The sequence below is a fragment of the Drosophila hydei genome, unplaced genomic scaffold, assembly GCF_003285905.1.
Source record: "Drosophila hydei strain 15085-1641.00,03,60 unplaced genomic scaffold, DhydRS2 tig00008121-arrow-pilon, whole genome shotgun sequence".
Lineage (NCBI taxonomy): Eukaryota > Metazoa > Arthropoda > Insecta > Diptera > Drosophilidae > Drosophila > Drosophila hydei.
Window position 1 is genome coordinate 200,927 of NW_022045832.1, and position 16,817 is coordinate 217,743.

A 16,817-nucleotide genomic window follows, 5' to 3' on the forward strand; every position below is an offset into this window, starting at 1 on the left:
CGATCGCTAATAAAGCAGTGAAAAGTGTATTATCTAATGTCAGCATTCATTTGACTAGCTGATGGATGTGGAACACTCTCACTTTGGCCAACCCAGTTTACAGTAAGAGTAAGTAATATAGCCAGCCGCCTGCTCGATCTTTAACCATAATTCCTTCTTTGCAGCTAATACCTCTTATAAAGGCAGCTGCTTCCGTGCTTGCAGACGCACCCATTCTTGGGATTTAATCCAGCGAAACTAATAAGCCACAAAATGCGGACTTAAATCCTTTTTTTTAGTTGTTGTTGTTCGCCCTTTGCTGGAAGCTGCTACCTTAATTTGAGGCCAAGATGCTCGCTCGATAAATCAGGACAATAACGTGGGCTACGCCCCGTGCGCACACATTGCGTGGCCACACCTTGAAAAATAAGCAAAAGGATTAAATTTTCTTTTTCTTTACAGCTACGAAGCAAGCCGGGATCAAGCCGAGATCCAAGTGCGTGCATACTCCTTCTTCTGCTTCATAATTGTTTGCAGGATCAAATCCTTTCCGCTGCCTACACACACATGGCCACAAAGAACACAACGGCAGACAAGACAGTCTGTTGTAAGGCAACGGCAAATCTTGAAGGTGTGTGCGTCGGCATGCAGCATCTTTCATTTCTCATCCCTTTACTTTTTTCCCTTCTAAAAAACACAATATGCTCTAATTCAGCTAACTCCAGCTCTAGACAGGGTCGAAATTCACGCGCGTATGCGCTACAATAATGTCGTGGAACTATCATCATCTTCGCTGGGGCACTTAAGCCAAAGCCAGAGAAGACGAGCCCAAACCCTCAAGGAACCGCCTGTGCAGGCCATCAGCTGGCTGCCAGCTCTCCAGCTCTCGATCTATTTTCGTGGCAGCTATTTTTCGGAAATTAAAATGTCTACTCCTACTATTTGTCTGCGCGCGTACCTACGGCTGCATTTTTTAGAGGGCAAACTCAAACTATCTATCACAGGCTGCTGTTCCCGTCTCTGACTCTGCTGCGATGATGAATGTGCGCGTTCGGCGTCTCTAATTCAATTTATTTCAGAAAAGACAAAGTCACCATTGGCGCACGGCTCTTAATGGATGTAAGGCTACTCACTCAGCGCATAGCCAGCTTTAAAGACGCTGAGCCCCAGCTGTCCTGTGAGGTTTCCTTCGATGCGTCAGATGTCCTTGTGAGCGCATAAATAGCGTGCAATGGTGCAGAAGAGGCTTCAGCTAAGGCTGATTTGCAGTTTAAAAGAAAAGAAACCTCTGGAAATCTTTTTTAGTTTCATGCTTTGCTATCCCAAGTTGAAAAAATCAAAATTTCCTTGTAAGGCATAAGATAAACTTCAATAAGATCTTTGCAACAAGAACTCAGCGACATTTAATTAAATTGAATTATGTGTTTAATTAGAATTGTCATGCATTTTTAACAATTTTCAAACTATTTTGAGGACTGTAAATGCCATTAGCTACGACAACGTCACATGTAAGGGCTTTGCTCCTTGGTTATGTTCTCGCACTGGAATTGTTAAAGTTAATCGAGTGTTGTGGCGTGCGTCGTTGGACTGGGCGCACGACTGGTAGCCGGACTGCTGCCAGGAGGCGTGGCATCTGGGCTGCGCCCCAGTGGCACAAGCAGCGGTCCCATGGGCCGGCGGGCTCGCGGTGCGCCCCGTGATCCACGGCTAACAGGCGTTGCGGTCTTGGAGCGCGGACGTCCCGGTCCTCGCTTGATCAACGAGGCAGTTGGCGTACCCATTGTGCCGGGAAGACCACTTAAAGTGGGATTTATATCTGCAAAAATAAAACAACATTCTATGAGTGATGACATAGCACGAGCTCCACGCGTAGCATTTGAATAATCGTTATTATTATGTAAATGAGAGTGACGGCTGTGCTTCCCATTAACAGGCGCAGGCAATGAAATGCCGAATGGGCCAAACGGCAACGGCAACATTGTCACTAATGCGCCTGGCGCTTGAGCCTGCACGTGCGGGCTGCATCCTGCCACATCCTCGTTTACGTTTCTGCCTACAAAGTTGCATACTTTTAAGCGCGCCAATTGCGGTAAATTTTCATTGCCCGCACAAGCCAAGCCAAGCCCTGGCTGTCTGGCTACAATGTCCTACAGCGAGCACACTTCATTGTGGTTCAGTGGCGTATTAAGGCAATGTTGCATGCATTTAAATGCCCTCGAATATTGCTTAAAAGAGCCGTTCTTATAACAGTATTTTGGGGTAATTTAATTAGTTGAGTGAATCTCTGCTATACTTAACGTGTTTTGCTCTTCATTTTGGCCATATCACAAATGCTTAAGTATAATAATTAAAAGCAAAAAAACTTTTTAAATTTCACTTACAAATTCGCTAACTTTGTATGTATTTTAATATATATTTCTTAGCTTTTTCCCCCCAGTTTTTTTATATCATATTTATATCATTTATATCAGCGAATACTGATTCCATTGCAGGGCATCTTAAGTTCGATCAAATAATGTTCTCTTCTGTAATTTGCGTTGCTGGTTTTAAATCCATTTTGCAGAAAGGGAGTTATTTTATATCACGTGTTGTCTGGCACAGCACACACACACATTTACACATTTCGGCTGTGCGTCTGAACGTTTAAGCCGATTTATGCAATTATCATTTGTCGTGTAAATTGAACATGTGCGCCAACGTGTTCTTAACTGAAAATTTGCAAAGAAGTTGCAAAAATGTTGACAAATCCCATTCAAATAGTTGGCTCGTTGCATAATTTTGTGGACTTAAAGTTGAGCAGCTGTTTGCTTAATTTGAAAGCCGCTGCTAATTGCTGTGAATGACTAGGAATATCGATTGAATGTGCCGAAACTAATCAGAATTTGTCCAACATTTCAAACGTGACTAGAAATCAATCCGAAGCATTACAAACTAGCTAATTGAATTGTTCGAATAACTAGAACTGAATACTGTAAAATGTGATAAGTTAAATAAGCCTGAATCAAAATGCTGAGCCACCTTGGATTTGGCAGATATATATACATTCAAAATTATTTAAATAAGCAAAAGTTATTTTTTACTTAGAAAACAGGAAACTAGCTACAGCAAAGACTCAATTACCCCAAAAGTACTTGAAATCAACGCTTCAATTATGAGCACTTAGCCACAGTATCAACTGCGTCTGTTTCTGGGGGCTGTTTCTGTTTGTACATCAGCGATAATGCAGCCAGATGCAAATCTCTGAACAAATATTTGGTCTGACTGCGTGAAGGGGCGAGAATGCAAGCCTTCGCGTGAAGGGGAGCAGCAAATGCCATTGAATCGGATGATAATATAATGGAAATGGTTTGGGTTGCGCCAAAATTGTCACGTACTACAAGTGAAGTCTTTTTCCCCTTGCCGAACAATGCGGGCAGCCAAAAACCGAGGAGTACTGAGGGGCAGCAACCACAAAGCGCCACTCAAGTGTGCCCAATTGTTACCAGAGATGCAGCGCTTACACACACGCATTGAAGTGTGTGCCCGTGCGTATGTTAAGAGGCAACACTAAACGTGATTATGTCGGCGATTAGCGACAAGTGACACTCGAATCCACGTAAACAGGGTAGCCTAGCAGGAAGCTGATCAATAAAAAAGCCGCTGGCTGCACTTACCTTCCTCGTGAGTTGACACGGTTGAGCCACTTGCAGGCTCGCCGCCGACGCTGCCTGCTTCCTGCTGTGGCAGCGGCGAGCTGGTCGTTCCAGTTGCCATCAGCGCTCCAACCGCTGGCGAGGTCGGCGTTGGCACGCGCTGCAGCGATCCATGGCCACCGCCGCGTCTCGTGCTGCCACGTGGTCGTCCGCGCTTCGTGCCACGCGGGTGGTGCCGCCGCCGCATCGACGACACGCTGTCAAAGTCGCCCAGGAAGTCTGCAAAGAGAATTATGGGTTTCATTGATTAATTGGGGTATTCTTAATGTTGCCTCAATTTATTTAGTTTCTTCCTCATTTTTTGCCCGGTTCCGGCCAAACAGCTGGCACACAACAACCACCAGTAAAACAAACAGAGCCAGACAAAAAACGAATTGCCGAAAATTTGTTACATTTTAATGGCATTATCAGAATTTATGCTACAAATATCCAGTTCGACGCCAATAATTATTTGGCCTCCACAAATTATATGCTGAAACTGTTTATCCATCTGAACAGTTGTTACTTTTAGAAGTACTACAAATTGGGAATATTATTTATGAGAACTTTTTATATAATTAAAATTAGCTCGATTATATAGATTAATTACTGCGTCTTTCTTGAACATATAATAAAGATCCTTTGCCAATCTTTGCTTGGCCAAAACCAAAGTCAGCTCTTCGGCTGATGCTTTGGCTTGCGCACACCACTTTCTCCTGCCAATCACCCACTCAGCTGTCTACAGAGATGCAAGAGCTGCCCACAGGTATTGTTTACGTTGACCATATTTGTATAAACGTGTTACATTTTCTAGCCAAAGCGCGATCAGAAATCTCAGCTCAAATCAAAACACTGGCAAGAACAGCAGGACAAGCAATGCGAATGGGAATATGAATTCGAATTCAAATGCGAATCTCAATGTGAAACTTGCATATATTATTTGTCTATTCCAGCTGTAAGAGCTTAGAGTGTACATTTATATATGTGCTTTTATGCTTGTCAAATTGTGAGAAAAGCATATTGGCTTTTATGTTTTCCTATCTTAAATTAGAAATTAAAAAATGTGCAGACTTTAAAATAATAGAAACTTATTTAAAATTCGATTTATAATACATCAGCTATTCGAAATATTTGGTTCTTCCTTTCTTACCATTTCACCTATATTTTCTCTAACTTCTTTTAAGCCCAGCAAACACGCTATGATCGAGTATGGCGCAGTCGTTTGTATTCAGCTGCAACATTCCTTCGATTTGATGTTTTGCTGTTTTTAATTTTATTTCGATTTTTGTTTGGCGATATTCCTTTTACTTTGCTTAACTCAAGCTAACTGTATATTGAATAAATAAAACAAAGTCAACAAAGAATCCAAGAGACGGGTCTTTGGTAGACAACTCTCAGCAGCAACTGATGATGACAACAATGTGCTTGTAGATTCTGTTGTTGTAACTCATGTTGTTGTCGCAGTGGCGACATTGCCTGGCGCTAGCTATTTTGGTATGCACCGCAAGTGCAGCAACATCATCGCATTTCACAATCCCCAATCAACTTCATCATCATCATCGTTGTCGTCTCCTCGTGGCCCAGTGCTGATCGACATAGACTCTTCAGTTGTGCGATCATCATAATCGTCAACAACATGGCCCGCACACAACAACAACAGCAACAAACAGCTGCAGTCGCTAGTCGTTTGGCCCCTTTGCGTGGTACCGTCTACAACTCTGTGGCTGTCAACTTGCAGCAATTTTTAATAAGAGACTCCAGCCCGATGCTACCAATGTTGTTGTTACACTTGCCCCGAAAATCGAGAACGAGTGCCAAATTATTGAATCGCCTGCCTGCCTACCTGACTGGCTTCTGTCCGTCCGCCTGTCTGCCTTGTGCCATAAGTTTTATCAATAATATTCAATACAAGAGGCAATCCTTTGCCATACACAACCCGTGAATTGGTTATATTATTTTGGCAATTCGTTTTCTTGATTGCCGTAGCTGTTGCTGATTCTTTTGCTTCAGCCACGTATTGCGGCCAAATGTCGCTTCGACTCGCGGCGTTGCAGTGAAAGACCGAAATTGTCCAAAGTTTCGCTTTTTACCATATTTAACGACATAGCGCGGAGAATAGAATGAAAAATATTGGCTTTTGCTTGAAGTTGGCAGCTAAGCGGCCTCTTCAGCAAGCACTCAATATATTAATATTAATGCATAAGCGATAAATAAATGGTATATATTTTACTGCCAAACCCAAATATGATACTAACGTGGTGAAACTCGTACAGCTTAATAAAGAAAAACTATTTTCTATCAAATCGTCCTAGGGAATGGTAATATAGATATCACGACGTAGATTAATTGTAGCTGTTATATTGTTTAGTGAAAGCATTAGCTATACTTAGTTATTCAATATGGCTTTAAGCTTAACAATAAGTTACTTCTCTCTCCTCTTTGTTGTAGTTATTTATAATAAACGCTTCTTTTTCTTTTCTAATTGAATATAATATGCAATTGTTTGCTTCTTAAGCAAGTTGATGCATTCATAAAGCCTATTCAGCAAGGGCAAGACAAGGCATCCAAACTGAAGGCAATAACGCAGCTTCACACACACACATACTTAACCATTCATTTATATAGGCGTGTGTGTGTGAGGAACAGCGCACATAATCGGATTTTACAAATCATTCATTCAATTATCTAATTGATTTGACTGATGATCATTTGTGAACCTTGATCCCAGCCGGGCCAGCCAAAGTCAATGTGACGCATGTTTGTTACGCTTGATAAACAGCAATTTGGAGCTGGCAGCCAGTCGGCGCATGAGGCTGAGCGGGCACAGAGGCTATTGCAGCACAATGCCATTCTTTGCGGCAGCTCACCTTTGACTGTAAGACTCTAATGCGCCTGCCATGACTAAGTGCGGTTTGGTCGCAGGAAGATCTGGGCGCTCGGATTACATTCGTGGCTCCGGCTCCACAAGCTGCTTCTGGAGCTACTGTTTAAGCCGTTAAGGATACAAATTGAAAGTTTTATCAGCGTGAAATTGTTAATTTTTTAGCGACTTTACTTTGCCAGCTTTGCACAATTGAAGATTATAAATGGCACTCATTAATGAAGAGCTGTAGTTAAAATTTCACTAACATTTTTATTGCCAGCCCAAGACTATGTACTAATGATTTACAACACTGAAATATTCCTAATTAATTCACATATAGAAATACTCGAACTCTGGTCTTGACACTGGTTTTGACAAGTAGATTAACCGTATTTGGTGCAATTTCCATCCACGAGGTGTGAATTTCTTGCGCTTCGGTGGTGGCACCTCCAGTGGCTCAGGAGTCTTTTTCGGAATGGGACAATGCGGCGGATTTGGCGGCTTTACGTGTGGCTTAGACAAACTAAGTATCCGTGGTGAGGGGCGTGCTTTGAGCGCTGCTGGACGCACTTTGAAGCGGAAACTGGCCCAAAAATCATCTTCCAATTCATTGTTGGAAAAAAAACACGGTATAAAAGGTGGCGGGAAAGGTCGTCCTTTGTCGTGATGAGCCGGCTTGCCCCACACAATGATTGGAGAGTAAGGATAGAATGGCTTTTCTGAATGGTACTTGGGGGTTGATTTACGTTCCAGTGGCTTTGACAGTTTCTCCATTTTTTCCACTAGAGCCTCCATTTCCATTTTGCGCGTCTCCCGGGCACAGGGCAAATATTTTGGAGCACACGGTATTGGCACCTCGACTATTGGAGGCTCCTTTGGCATCGCATTTCGTAACGCCCACTGAAAGAAATGTTTCCATTCTTTCTTTTTCATGGGTCCAGGCTTCTGCCAGCGCGTCACACACCGCTCCTCTCTGTGTAAGTGTCGTTTTATGGGGTGACTATTGCGCTCGCACCATGCAACCCATGAAGGTTCCGGTTTCTCCTCTTCCTCAAATCCACGTTTATCTGATACTTCACCTTCATCGTTGAAGCTCATTTTGAAAAATAGGTGTTAACAAAATAATACTTTTACTTTTGATTTTTTAATAATTTTTTTTTTTGCTGACAAGCAGATCTTTTTTGCTGAGGGGTTCTAGGCAAGTATGAAAAATTTCCCCAAAGAAATCGACGCAACGCTTGCTAGGCGAGAAAGCCAATGAAATAAGTCATTCCAGGTTCTGTCGACATAAATTGACATTTTCAACAACAAACTTTTTACTAGGATTGCTGTTTTGAAAATACAAATCGTCAAGCTACAGGCTAGACAAGTTCTATGAATACTGAATTTTATTTTTAAATATGAATGGAAAAGTTGTTTTGCCTCGAATATCATTGTAAGTTTCAACATTTAATTTTAAGCAACGGCTGTCAATATGCAGTGCTCAATGGAAAAGCGATTTGATAGGGCATTGAACGTTACAAGATGCAGTTCATTGCGCAACCAAATCGCTTGTCCATGCTCAACGCATTTCACAGCCATATAATTAAGAGAGAATTCCGAATTGCTTATAGTAGTTATATCTGCTGGACAGCTCGTCTAGGATGCGGGCATTTGGCTGGGATAGTGCTTTGAGGCGCATCTGATGGTCGCGCCATTGTTTCGCGGACATCTTGCGCTTAAGTATACGGTCTATGGGCTTCTCCGGCAGCGGGCAATGTAATTTGCGTGGATACGTACGCGGCTTGGCCAGCTCGACAATTTTCTTTGACGCCTTGGCCTTTAGGGCATTTGTCGATATTTTGAAATCAATATTCGACCAGAAATTAATTTTTAGAATCTCGTGCTGGAAGCAGCATGGCACTTTGGGCTTCTCAACCGGTCGGCCTGGCTCGGGTCTGGGTGGTGCGCGATTGCAGAGCTGCGGTCGATAAGGATATTCCCTTTTCGGTGGATTCACATGCTTTTTGCGCCTGACTTTCGGCTGACTGAGATTTGCAATGAAGTCGTGCGACTCCTCTTGCCTATGCCTATTGGCGTGCATTTTGGATGCGATATACATATAAAGAAGAGGCGAATGCGGTTGAAGATGCTCCTGTGTTAATTGTCTCTGTGTCGGCATCGGTTTGGGCTTTGGCGCCTTTTGAGGTGGTGCTGGACGCGCATTTCTTTCGGCCCATCGATGAAAATTAATCCATTGTTGTCGGTCCATTGGACCAGGCTTTTGCCAGCGGGTTGGTGGTTGCCGAATGGATGGAGCTACATGCATATTCTTGGGTCTCGCATTAACATCCACCCACTGCTGCCAACGTGCCCAACGGCTACTCATTTTACAGATCAAAAAATGTTGTGTCGTAGTGGGCCAAAAAAAAACTAAAATATTTATCGAAATAAAAACGACAATTTCAAAAAGTCTATACGAACTGCGCTCTGGACTCAATTTCATATTGTAAAAATACTAAAGCTTTATTTTCTCGTTAAAGCAATTAACGCAAGGATGGCTATAATTCGACGGAGCCAATGGATAACCCTGCCTATTGCAGATCTTAAGAGATTATTGTGGAAGTAGCTATGGAATAGGTCTTGAATCGATGTATGCTTAGCGAAGAATACAGAGAATATATTACAAATTTTATTATTTTTAGTTTTTGGCGTGCTGCTGCTGCTGCACTTCTTTATACAGCTCCAAAAAGTGGAAAGGAACATCTGCCTTTTCGTATCGAGGGTTGTATCATTAAGCAAATGTAGCGTAAAATTGCTTTTGTTTCCGCCGCCAGGGCTGGCCGATGGCATATGTGGTGTCAATTTCACACATGTTATGAGCACTCTGCGGTCGAGTACGAGTTACGGCCGCACTCAGATTGATGACTTTGACTTCAAACTGGCCAGGTTTGTCCTTAGAGGGACAGTGAGTTCCGGCTGTGGGCAAGCCAACAGGAAATGCTCAAGAAGGCAAAAAGTACGTTTAAGAACCTTAAGAATTATTAAGATTCTTTAAGCATTAAGACTGGCTAGTGCCACGAAAGCAAAAGCAAGCCTGGCAAGAAATGCAGACAAAAATCGTGGTATGACCAGGTTAGAAACTGGCGACAACAAATCATGACAACGGTAACCAACAAACAGCCGACAACAGCAGCAACAACAACAAGAACGACAACGCCGATGGCGACATGAAGGCAACGTTTGTTTGTTGCATTCTGCTAGTGGCGGCGGCGGCGGCGGCGGCGGCGATGCACATCATCAAATGCAACACGCGGCAGCCTGGATGATAATGAAGATGGGCGACAATGCCAGCAGGCCAGAAGACGAGCAGACAACGAACAAGAACTACGACAACGACCACGACAACGATAACGACGACGTTAGAAAGGTACTCGCTCGCACAATCACAAGGCAAAAAGTGCGATCAATTGCAATGCGCACCGAATTTCAATTGGGCATCGAGCGACCAAAGAGACCAACGCAGACTAGGAGAACGAACGGGCCAAAGCATCTGTAATGGATGGCCATGGCATTCGTACAACTACTATTGATGATCAAACGGCAACCAGTATGAGTGTACTACCGGTATCAGTGGCAGACCAGCTCGTTGACAGCGAGTCGGAGAATCGACGACAAAAGGAATTGGGTTATGACCTCGAATGCGTGTCGCCAACATGGATCTATGCTGCTCCATCCAATGCGATGCCGAGCGTCGTGATTGAGCCGTTTACATTGTGTTTAAATGTGGGCGCATAACAGCCGCGGAGCCTAGGCTCAAAGATTTATAAATGTCAGCGACAATTGTTTACTTTTACATAAAATCCAAACTATGGTAAGCTAGCAATGAAACATAAATTAGATATTCGCCATATAAAACAGGAAACTGTCTATAGCATTTCTATAAGACTGTACATCCTTTGGTCCTATATAGTTTTTTTTTTTTATTTTTGTATTAAGTATTTTGGTTTTGTTCATTCAGTCTTTTCGAAATTAAATTGAACAAAGCTTGTACTAAGTTTAAAATTAAAGAAATTGAATTGATTGCTTGTCAAGTCTAGAGTCTCTACTTAATTACTGATTAAATTCTCAATCATTAAACAGCTAAGCATTATTTCACAGCATGACAAAATTCACGAGTTGGAATTAAATTTGGTCGCATATTCACAGCCCACCAATTCCGAATCGAAATTCTTCTCAATTCGCAATTCATTTACGCTCGAGCATTATTCATTTATTAATTTATTTTTTCGTTTGCTTTTTGGCTTTTGGAATACTTCACATATAAATATGATTAACCAATTTAAGTCAAAACAACTTTAATTATAAAGTTTTAAATCAAATAGACAAGTGGCAACTGCAACTGCCAATCTGATCCGTGATCCATCTACACACACGTATTTACTCCCAGGTATTTATATAAACGAGTCTTAGCCGGCCTATGCTGGGGCTGGAGCTAAGTCTGGCCGGGCACGTACTCGCTCTGGGCGCTATGGGGGCCAATAAGGTGTAAATTTATGCGCCAGCGTCAGTTGAGACAATCAGCCAACAACAATAACAAATTTAGCAAGCATACCGAACAGCCATTAGACAACGAGCCTATGCAATTTATTGTTAATTCTTATAAAAGCTCAACGAAACGCACATTTTTCGTATGCCTTCTGATTGGCATTTCAGTTGTTTCTCTTTATATGCACTGGCAAAAATTAAAAACATTTTGTCATTAAGCCTGCAATGCATAGACTGAAAATTTTAATATATAATAAATCCATGTAATTTTCAAATTTCAATGAAGGTACTTGAAATATAGATATATCTGCGAGCTAAGTCTTACAGATTACCATATGACTGGTTGAAAATTATGATATCATTCAAATTTATTCTATAGAGTAACAGGGTAATCAGGACAATTTTTTATGATACTATATACTAGACTATACTTATATACAAGTATTTAAAATAAAAATTCACCTGAATTCTCCTAAGAAATCTATCAAATCAAACTTTTATATATATACAACTTCAATGTAAGCTATTTTAGTCTATGACTAAAATAAGAACACCTTTATAAGTGTATTTAATCTTCGGCCTGGTGTTCTTTCCAGCTTTGATTTATATTTATTTTTTATTTTTTTCACATGCAATCGAAGCGCATTTTGTAATTATTTGTAAGCTGTGTGAATTTTTGTGGCCAATCAGCGTTTTTGTTCGCAGTTTTGATTTGCTGACAAGATTTCAGCGTAATTGTATCTCATGGCTAACGTGTATTCTATGAGATACTTTTTTCGTCATTTTCTGTTGCAGTTTATTGTTGGTGTTGTCATGTTCTTTGGGAGTTTTGCACCTTGTTTACAACTGTTTCTTTAATTATTTGTATGTCTCACAAGCAGCGCTGACAAAGTGGACAAGGATCTATGATAAATCTAATGAATAATGAATACGGGCGTTGGCACATTTTTCGAATGGGCGTAGCTCAACGCCAACAAGCAAAGTATCTGTATCTATATCTGTGCGTTAGCGGCTAACTCTTTGAGAAAGTATCTTTCGCAACTGAATCAAGTACAATTGGCACGCGTCTATTTGTTAAACGAAATGAAAAGCAATTAAAAAATTGTTTTCCCAACTTTATTATACAACAGCAGCATTTAAGTGGAATTGCAATTTGAATGCCTTGCACGATACAGCATCTGCAGCTAACCAACTAGCCGACCGGATGATTTGTTGACTGCCTACTGTATTGTAAAATTAACCCACATTTCTAGTGTTGTTGCCGGAAAAATGGAAAAAATTGTTTACAGTCAACAGCCAACAGCCAACGGGCAACGGGCAACGGCTGCAAATGGCATAAAAAATCCTGCTGCATAAAATTAAATGTGCTAAGATAGAGGAAAACGAAACGCTGATGAATCCCTTGTTATGGATCGCATCAAGTGCCTGTCATGGAATGCAGTCGAGTAAAACATACTCGTAAAGCAAATGTTTCAACTTTTAAGTAGTGTCGAGTGCGTGAGGCACGCGTAATTGACGGAACTCGCGCTTAAGGTTGGGCACCAGGCAAAAGGAAGTCGTTTAATTATATGAATTCTCCTATAATTAGTAAACTGACTCTGACCACTTGAATTACAAATAATTGAAAGAAATACTTCATAAATTGGCCATGTCATTTGCAATTAGCAAAAAAAGGATTTAGTTTAGTTTAAGACATTCTAGGGGTTTTTTATGTGGTTAATCTACATCTGAATAAATATTAAAAAATCAATATTTTATATATGTACAAAAATAATAATTAACTATTTAACAAACACATACACAACAGTCAAACTACATTTATTTCTTCACATTTCATTTACCTTGATCTAAAAGTAGATTTTATTTGAAGACATTGTAAAATTTCAATTAAGTATTAAACGAAAACAAATGTGTTTGAAAAGATTAAATACTCTACGCTGGCCCTTACTCAATCATCTAAAAGAAAATTAATTTTCCCAGCAATTTCGACTCGATATATGGGTGATAGGTTGTATTTTTGGTTTTGTTTTGTTTTGTTATTTTATTAGTTGTCAACGAGCTGATCAAAGAAGATTTAAGTGCTCACAATATTTAAATTTAAACAACGACAAATCCGTTCGTTGATTTCGGCTGTCATGTCAGTCTCTCATTATGGCCCCATAATAAACAGCAAATAAACGTCTAGAAAAATTACGAAATCAAAAAATAGCTTGAAACTGCAAATGTGGCTACAATTTATGTAGCCACAACACGTGAATCCATTGATTAAATTAGATGTTTTCATTTGCCAAGCCCTGCAGCGCCACAAGCGAAAACCAAAGAAATGGCATATAAAAAATATTTATGAGCGCCTCGTTTTTTTTGTTTTTTTTTTGTGGCATTTTAATGCATAACCCAAGCCAAACAACCAACTGTCAAATCAATAGGCCGAAACACACAAACAGCCAACAACTTTGCGACTGCCTAACTGGCTGGCTGGCTGACTGACTGACAAGCGAGCTCCATTGGGGAACATAATCAACTGGCAGTAACAATTTCCAGGCAACTAGTGATATTAAATTGGGTTGCGTACGTGGCCAACAAACGGTGGCCAATACAAATGACAACGTTATCAACGACAGTTAGTAAAGAAAAACAATACCAGCAGCAATGCTATGACTGCTCGAATTGGGTATGCCCTGTACACAGGTACAAGGCATATATAAATAGTACCAATAAATAATTTATATATTGTATATTACGACCAATCTTTCCCGCCATTGCTTAAAACAGATTTCTTTAAAATACTGATCATATTCTTAATACAAATTCCGTTATTAAAAGAATTGCCAGCAACAAGTCTCGTCTGATATGTACTTCTTTGGGGCTTACTCAAAATACTAGCTTTTTATAATAGTATATCACAACATGCACTCTAAGCTCAACTACAGGGAATAACAATGCTGCCAATAGGCCAAGTTAGTTACGTTTGCTGCAGCAACTTCGGCCCATCTGTGAGACAGTTAACCAGCCACAGAGTTAGCCAAGCCTGGCAAATGGCCAAGCTGCCAGCAGACAGGTTACATTTCGCATGTTGCTGTTTTTGAGCAAATTTGACTTTAACAACGGGCTGAGAAACTGTTGGCGTTGCACTTGTCGCGATTGAGCATCAGTTTGTTGCCTGTCGCATCGCGTTGCCTACTTTTCAACGTCTTGTACTTTCGATTTGTTAATTGTTAAACAAATTTCAAATTAAGCAACATTTGCTGCGAATGCAAATCGAATGCATGCGTTTCAGCTGTTCAGCTGTTTAGCTGTTCAGCTTTTCAGTTTTTAGGCCGGCTAACAAGCTGCAATCATGGATTTATGTTGTTGCCGCTGTTGCACATCCCACATATAATATGCAACTCAAAACAACAAACAAACAGGCCAAGTGGCTTAAGCCAACTTGTTCAGCTGGTAGACCGCATTCTGCGATGCATATGTCTCGCTCTGTGCGCCTAACCAATCGCTCGCTATTGCCAAATAATTTGAATTATTAATTATAAAGTGATTGGAGTATTTTAAGAATTTGAACAAATGATGCAATACGAATAGACAGCGAAAACTTCATGAGGGAGTCTAGTGTGAAAAGGTTTATAGTTTATATATCAATGGGTCGGCACTGATTACGTAATCCATGGATATTAATGGAACTGACATTCGTACGAAGAGCTCAATCATTTATTATCAGTTTCAGTCAATGAATATATTATATCTCTTTATTTGTATTAAAAATGATAAAAAATATAGTGTTTTTATAGTACTTACTCATGGAATCAGTTTGAGACATCGCCGATGGACAATCGCCATCCACAACCAAAGCCTCAGTATCGGAATCGTTGGCAGGTTGGGACTGCTGATGTTTTTGTTGTTGTTGCTGCTGATGTCGCACTCGCGTCGCACCTGGAACATAAGTCTCTTGGCTGAGTATTTGGTTGTTGTTATCTGTGCCGCCACTGGATGTGGAAGAAGCCATGCCCACATCAATGCTATCGTCTAACTCCTGTTTAATGCGCTTGGCAGCTGTGCTGCATTGCGCTCCATCGACTTCAGTTGCCGGAATCGTAATACCTCCCAAATTAGTCTCCTAAAATAAATATAATAAAAATGTGTTTCATTATTGATGTAACAATAAAAACGATTAGCATTTTTATGAGCAACGGAAATAAGATAACAACGCATATCGTCTCGTTATCTATTCGTTTCGTTGCGGTCCACCCTAACTAACCGATCTACAAAATGTTTCACTTATAATTTATGCCAGTCCCTGTTCTTGTTCTTGTTCTTCTTTCTCGTCTTCGCTTCAGTTGTGTAGCATTAAAATAATTCATGCCACACTGAGACTTGAGTTATTACTTAGCATTCGAGGGCCGGTCAGCTCCAAAGTAGGACGCCTTTAGAAGACCTAAGCAACCATGCTTCAGGAACTGGGCACTAGGGTAGGAGTCAAGTAATTTGCATAGAATTTGCAAAGATTTCGACGGCCATTAAATAGATAGGCAGCACAGTAGCAGATTTTATTTAAAGTAGGATTAAAGAAGCTTGAAAGGTAACAAGTTTAATTTGACTGTGTCTGGACTTATTTTGGTTACGTTATAGATACTTGGACTACTGGTTTTTAATATGTAGATTGAAGGCATATAATAATTTAATTTATATAATAATCACCAAATAATCGCACACTATTATTTTCCACGTGGTTTCCCAAATAGATCAATATTTAATAACAACCCACTTAAACCAATGGAGCATGTACTTGTGCCTACTAACCAGAGTAAATGTCAGACTCAAATACCGTTGCAAGCATAATAAATTATCAGACATAAATGTGCCGCAATCTGTTCCAAATGAATCGCTTGGCTTTGCTCTATGTCTCAATGATACCTAACCTCAAACTTGAGCATTTTCAATACTAGAAACTGAAACTTGAACTTCTCCATTGACAGCGCAAACGATGTGGTTGCAGCAGAATGAAGCAGCAAAAGAAAAAGATGGCTGCGTGCCATTAAAAGTGCTTATATGCCGAGTGTATGCACTATGGTGGTATATGAACTTGAGTGCCCGCTGCCGTGCCCCCACACTATCGGAGCAAGCAGCGAGACTTTAAGTAGGAGAGCTACGAGTAGAACTAACCAAAAACGGAGAGAGCAACGAAAAGACAAAGAGGCAACAGACCATAATCAGTGTTCCATTGAACGCACAAAATCATTTAGCGAAACCAAAACGAAAAGAGTCGAACAGCACCCCACCAAAGCCCACCAAAGCCCACAAGGCAGCAAGGCACAAGGCACTTGAAACTGTTTTTCAAGACTTCGAAGACAGCCAGACCCAAGTTGGTTACAGCAAAGTGTTTGCTTTATATGTATATATGGTCGTAGGGAACACAACACTTGGATGAATGAATATAGGCAGCGGCAGCAGCAACAGCAGCAGCGGTAGATCCACTACGTATATGCCCAAAGCTGGCAGCAAGTTCAAAGCACGCTACGTAACAGACCAAGACAAGCTCAACGATGAGTTGAGTCTTGTAGCAAATTGAATTGTCGTTGTTGCTGCTGCTTCTGCTGCTGCTGTTGTTGTTGTTGTTGTTGTTGTTGCATGAATCACGTGACCATGACCACCATACAGTGCCCAAGTAAGAACAACAAAAGAGCCAGACTCAAAGCTGTCTCACTTAACCCCTTCCCATCCAACACTGTTGCAGCTGTATATGGCCGAGACGCAATTTGAACTTCACTTAAAAGATCATTTACTTT

The 16,817-nt window shown here is 40.8% G+C and overlaps 3 protein-coding genes across 3 annotated transcripts in view; all 3 read right to left on the reverse strand.

The window, feature by feature from the left end:
- Positions 1 to 1,405: 1,405 nt before the first annotated feature.
- The window catches only part of LOC111596204 (chromatin-remodeling ATPase INO80), a 35,514-nt gene continuing 20,102 nt past the window's right edge, over positions 1,406 to 16,817 (reverse strand). The window contains exons 12-14 of the mRNA XM_023310316.2: positions 14,830 to 15,148; positions 3,633 to 3,890; positions 1,406 to 1,795 (exon numbers count right to left, since the gene is read on the reverse strand). Of these exons, the coding sequence (XP_023166084.2) occupies positions 1,536 to 1,795; positions 3,633 to 3,890; positions 14,830 to 15,148 (837 nt within the window). The 3' untranslated portion in view covers positions 1,406 to 1,535. The remainder of the gene's footprint in view (positions 1,796 to 3,632; positions 3,891 to 14,829; positions 15,149 to 16,817) is intronic.
- On the reverse strand, positions 6,761 to 7,760 carry LOC111596211. The gene has a single exon (XM_023310324.2). The coding sequence runs from the start codon at positions 7,609 to 7,611 to the stop codon at positions 6,844 to 6,846; it is 768 nt and encodes a 255-aa protein (XP_023166092.1). The 5' UTR covers positions 7,612 to 7,760; the 3' UTR covers positions 6,761 to 6,843.
- Positions 7,915 to 9,164, reverse strand: LOC111596209. Its single transcript, XM_023310322.2, has one exon. The coding sequence runs from the start codon at positions 8,996 to 8,998 to the stop codon at positions 8,099 to 8,101; it is 900 nt and encodes a 299-aa protein (XP_023166090.2). The 5' UTR covers positions 8,999 to 9,164; the 3' UTR covers positions 7,915 to 8,098.